Source organism: Populus nigra, chromosome 3, assembly GCF_951802175.1.
Source record: "Populus nigra chromosome 3, ddPopNigr1.1, whole genome shotgun sequence".
In the NCBI taxonomy this organism is placed as follows: domain Eukaryota; kingdom Viridiplantae; phylum Streptophyta; class Magnoliopsida; order Malpighiales; family Salicaceae; genus Populus; species Populus nigra.
The window spans coordinates 4,015,891-4,021,508 of NC_084854.1; the positions used below are offsets into that span (position 1 = coordinate 4,015,891).

Sequence of the window (5,618 nt, forward strand, 5' to 3'; positions counted from 1 at the left end):
AAAAATAAAAAAAAATATAAGTATTAATGAGCCCACAAAGAGAAGGCTAAATCTTTCAAATTCCAAGGGCTCTATAGTTATTATACCGTGTTAAGAAAATTTAAAAATCCAAGAAACCCTGGACTCAAGCTAACAAATCTCTTGTCTTCAAGAACATTTAAATAATTCTACTGTCATTATATTATAAAAAAAGACCAAACAGTCACCAAATTATATCAATAATAATCTATAAACCCGTGAAAAGATTCAATTACTCTTTTATAGAAAACCTTGACAGGACTTTACCCAAACCCTTTAGTTTATGTTAATAACCCGACCGTTGAGAATATGCCCTCCTTATCCAGCCCAACCGTTTAAGATATGTCCGGCTTCAGTAGTCCGACCGGGGTAAAGCCAGATGACTTCAAACTGTGACCTGGTTCGATGATATTTTATAGGGTACGCATGTTCCATGGATATATCAAGTTTTAATCAGACGAAGAATGCAAATTAAGGCACGGGAGATGTCACCAGTAGGAAGTCAGGTCCTACCCAAACATTAGAGATAAAGAAATAAGAACCAATGGCAAGGGACAACCAACATTAGATCGTTTACTTCAACCAGCATAAGAACCAGCATTAGATCTCACCTACTACAAACAACTCTCACAGCCACGTCAATGCCTATTGTTAAAGAATAAAATAAGATAGCTGTTGTTGTCTACTTCGGCTGTTATAGAGTGTTTTTTTAATAAAAAATTGATTTTTTTATTTTAAATTATTTTTTTAATGTTTTTGGATTATTTTGATGTGCTGATGTAAAAAATAAAATTTTAAAAATAAATAAAAAATTATTTTAATGTATTTCCAAGTAAATAATACTTTGAAAAACAACTGCTATTACACTTCCAGACACTTATTGTAGTCATGCATGTGTCTCGAGAATGCCCGCTATTTAGCTCATATTAATTAATTAACTTTCTTTCAATTTTAAAGTCACGCTGGATAAGAAATAAAGGTTAAGAGGTTTTTTTCTATTATTTTTCTCTCTCTTTAATGGTTGAACAAGTTACCTTTAGATTGAACAAGTCGATGCGGTCATATTTGATCAATTCTCACGTGGTTTAATTTTAAACTTGGATCAGGAAAAAAGATTGAGATATGAGGTTTTTTCCTTGTCAATTTCATCATTTTCTCAATTTCACCACCGAGATTTTTTTACTGGTTAACTGAGTTGCTTTTGAATTAGCTAAGTTGACAAGGTTATGTCAAACCAACTTCCACGTAATTTAATTTTAAATCTAAATTAGATAAAAAGTCAAATTAAAAGGTTTTAAAATTGAACTAGATGTAATAAACTTGTCAAATAGTTATCTCCTTCCTAAATATTTTTATGTTGGATTAAAAAAAATTAATTCGACCTACATTTATCGATCAATTTATTGGCTAATAGAATAAAATAAGAGAGCTATTGTGGTTTACTTTAGCTGTTAGATATTATTTGGAATTTTGATGCAATATGTCTTTTAAAAGTACTTTTCACTTAAAAATATATTCAAATGATTTTTTAGATTTTTTTATTTTTGATATCAACGCATCAAAGCTATTAAAAAAATAATCAATTTGATATTTTTTCAAATTAAATATATTTTTAAAATATACCTAAACAAAATTACAAATGCAAAAATAAACGATAGTTAGCGCAATAGAAAATTTTATGGTACTCAAAGAGTATCCTACTAGTTACTTTTCTCATTTATGATTTATCTTTTAATTATATATATATATATTAAAATAAATTAAAAAATAATTAATAAAATATCATTAAGTATTCTCTAACTATTATAAAATTTCTCTAAAAATGAGAATGCTTGCTAGCTAGCTCTCATTAATTAATTAACTTTATTTCCCAGTCTCACCCCATTATATTATTATCATATCTATGGCCCAAGCACTCCTCCTTTTGTCTCCATTTCCTTCCTTTTCCCCACCAAACAAGCTCTAAAATTCCTTGATTATTTAATGTAGTGATCGCGTTTTTTTAATTTGATTTTGCTTGACCCACCCACCTAACCACAACTATAAGATGAGCGAACAATTTATTATTATGAATGGGAAGTTTCAGTTTAGTTTTCTTTTGAGAGTGATCTGTCGTTTCATGGTCAAGGTTTAAATCCTTGAAAATGCCGAACTAACTACTTGTCGTCGCCCTTGCAACCTGTAACGACTTCTCATCTATAGCCGCGACAATGTTTTTCCCCCTTTCTTGAGGCCGCAGCGGCCCATGAAACATCATCCTCTTATAACTTGTTTTACAGTGTAGTTATGGGTATTTTTTAAATAATTTTTCATGTTAAAATATATGTTAATGATATTTTTTTATTTTTTAAAAATTATTTTTTACATTAATAATCCAAAACGTAAAAATCATATTAAATTTTAATAAAAAAAAATTTAAATTTTTTAAAAACATGGATTGAACCACGTTCCCAAACATTATCTTAATTCAACATGATCCTTGGTTTAAAAGAGTGATAGGCTTAACATTCATTTCTACTTAAATTACCATGAAAATTATAATTTTTATATAATTTAATTTATATTCAAGCTAAATAAAAAATTAAATCGAGATATTTTTTTTATTAATTTTTTTCTTTCTTAACTTAATTTTTTTAAATGTGTTGTCTATGAATTATAATAAGATTCCCAACAGAAAATAAAGAATTTAGCTATATTGGATAACTACCGTATAATTTAATTTTAAATTCATGTTAAAAAAAAACAGGATACAAAATTAACTTGTTTACTCAAATTTAATAATAATTTCAAATAGATTCTTAAGCCTAAATAGTTTTTTAAAACCGACCCACGTAAACATAAACTGATTTTTTTTACAAAAGCTGATCCAATTTATCCAAAACATTGTATCGTTCAAATGTATTTTCTCTTAATTAGCTGCGAATTTTCTTCTTTATATAAAGAAAGATCATGCATGTGTGCGTGTGTATATAAAAACTGGGATGGCAGGGATTTTTCCAGGTGGAGAATGAGACCAATCATTTCACCATCTGTGCGCTGTCAATGTTGATAGAACGGCAGTTCTCGACATCGATCACCTGCTTAGCTTTTCTGGAGACCCTTCGCATCACACAAAATGACCAAGAAGAATCTTGAGCCATTTTTGTGGTGCATGTACATTTGTGTTCAAGTACAGTTTTGATTTCCAACGCTTGCATACAATGACCCCTTCTCTTTTGGTTAAATTTCTGTGCCTTTTTTCTCTTGGTAAAAATAACTTGTATTTGTTAGCCTAAAGCTTAAATCAATCGATGCGACGGTACTTCGTTTTCGAAATACAAGATTTTCGTGTGATATATATTGCATTTATTGTTATTACAATGCTTTAAAAAATGTAGAAAAATCCATATGCTTAAGAAGATTTAGGCATCATATGATTTGATTAGTTGAAAAATAGCTTACAATATCATATGGTTTATGCTAATTAATCTAACATTGTTCAAATACAAGAACAGCAGCAATTGAATTACGTGCCTGGAAGACCTTAGATATTATTACTGATTACAATTATCCCAAGACAAACTGATAGGAAGCAAGCAAGCAAGCCCGTACTAGCTTTGGTTTGCAGCATGCAGGGAAAGAAAGAAAAAAAAAACCCTCTCACTGACAGAAATTAAACAAATTAACTGACAAGTTCCTAGAATTAAATCAAAGATCGAAAGCGCATAAAAATGACTCAGCTGTGAATAAAGCCACAAGATAGTTCCATTAGAAGGATTGCAGCTTCTTCCACATCATGCGGAAGCACTTGTTGTAAGGCTGGATTTTTGCTCAAACTTAATGCGAGATTTTTGAAACAAAGCTTCTTTTGACTCTGAAGAGATGATTCAGGAGGCTTGCTCAGTTTCTTGTTTTGCGAAACATGGCTCGTCCTCGATTTCTTTACCTTGTTGTTTACCTTAGTGCTCCTCGTAGATGACGATGCCTCGATGGCAATAACTGTGCCATTTGCAGCCGCTGCGGCTACTGCCATAGCCCGTCTGGCCTTCCTTTGCCGAATCCCGCAGGCATTGCAAAGTGACTGCATCAAAAAATATCTGCCTGTTTTAGTAAACAGTTTTTATGTACATATTACAGCATTGAACAATTCGTGTGTAAATAAATAAAACCTTAGGGCCGCGCGGACCGCTCCTCCAAAGTGGGGTTGAGGTAGTGTTACAATCCGAGCAGACTCTAATATTGCTGTTGCTGTTGCTGTTGCTGGAGGAGTTGATCTCGTTATTCTGATATTGCTGATTGTGAAACTTGAGCATAAATTTCATTGGCATATGATCAGTTTCTGAGCAATTCGAGTTGGTCGTTTTTTGCATCAGCCTCATCTTCGAGGGCATCCATTTGACTGAACTTTCACCACTTTCTTCAGCTCCATCCTCCATTTTAGATGAGGATAAGTTATGGAAATTGCTATTATAATTGTGATCATTCACCTCAGGTTGAAAAGAAGAGCTTGATCCGCCATGTGATATGTTGTTCATGTCAACCTGATCAGATCAAGACCAAAGAACAGAAGGTTACTCAAGCAGGCCATACATGATCTATTAAATGAAAAAAAGAAAATAATTATATATTTATGATCATGAAAACTACTAAACTTCATATTAGACAAATATGACTGATACAAATTCTCATGGAACTTGATTTGTGTTGAAATCAAATATTGAGTAGAGGGGATGGAATCAAAGAAAATAAAATGAATATATGATCAAAGATTTTGTGAAATTATTAAATGCAAACAGTTATTACATGACACAAACACTCATGTTATGAACGATCATGTAAATATTGCATTAATAAGAGAATGATGTACGGTCACCACAGACTTCTCTACATCTATCAGAGGTTGAGATCACATGGAAAAATAACTTTCGGACAAAAACATGAAAAATTTGAAATCATGATGCAATTAAAAGATGTTGTCCTTGCCTCCTGATTATCGTGCTGGCGCGACTCTCCAGGTTTGGTTTCTCTTTGATGATCATGAGCACTTGTGTTAAAGAAATTAGTAGGACCTGAGAGAGAAGTGGCAGCTTGATGTGGTGACAGAAAGAGCTGCAGGTTTTGCTCTTCTCTTAGATCCACAAAAGGGAAAGAAGAGGATGCTGTATTCAGATAGGCTGGAGTCATGGAGGGAGAGGGGTGGGGGGGGGGGGGTGGGGGGGGGTGGGGAGAGAGAGTTTTGCTGCTGCACCCGCTGTCCAGTAAAGATGGACAATATGGGATAGGATAAAGAATAACAAACAAGGCTAAAAGGGCCTAATTAATAGTAGCAGGAGACTTATAAAGGAAGAGGTAAAGAGCAAGAAGAGGCCTGAAAGCCATTCACGTGACTTCATGTCACCCAAAGAAACAAATTATATGAAGACAAATTAAAAGGAGGTGTGGAATGCTACTACTCGACCCAGTATGACAAAACCCTATCTGCTGTGTTCGCCCAGTACGAGTTCAAAATTAACTCCATGAGGAAATATCAACTATATATACATAACTTCCCATTTTTTTACTGCATACAAGGTTGATATACCCTACATATCACATGCCTTTATTTGTCCTTAGGTCACTAT

General features: G+C 32.9%; 1 protein-coding gene across 1 annotated transcript; it reads right to left on the reverse strand.

The window, feature by feature from the left end:
- Nucleotides 1-3,501: 3,501 nt before the first annotated feature.
- LOC133688716 (GATA transcription factor 21-like) lies at nt 3,502-5,202 on the reverse strand. Its single transcript, XM_062108294.1, has 3 exons — nt 4,981-5,202; nt 4,167-4,538; nt 3,502-4,078 (listed from the first exon to the last, which is right to left on the reverse strand). Exons 1-3 carry the CDS (start codon nt 5,179-5,181, stop codon nt 3,734-3,736), a joined length of 918 nt encoding a protein of 305 aa, XP_061964278.1. The 5' UTR covers nt 5,182-5,202; the 3' UTR covers nt 3,502-3,733.
- Between the last annotated feature and the right edge of the window lie 416 nt (nt 5,203-5,618).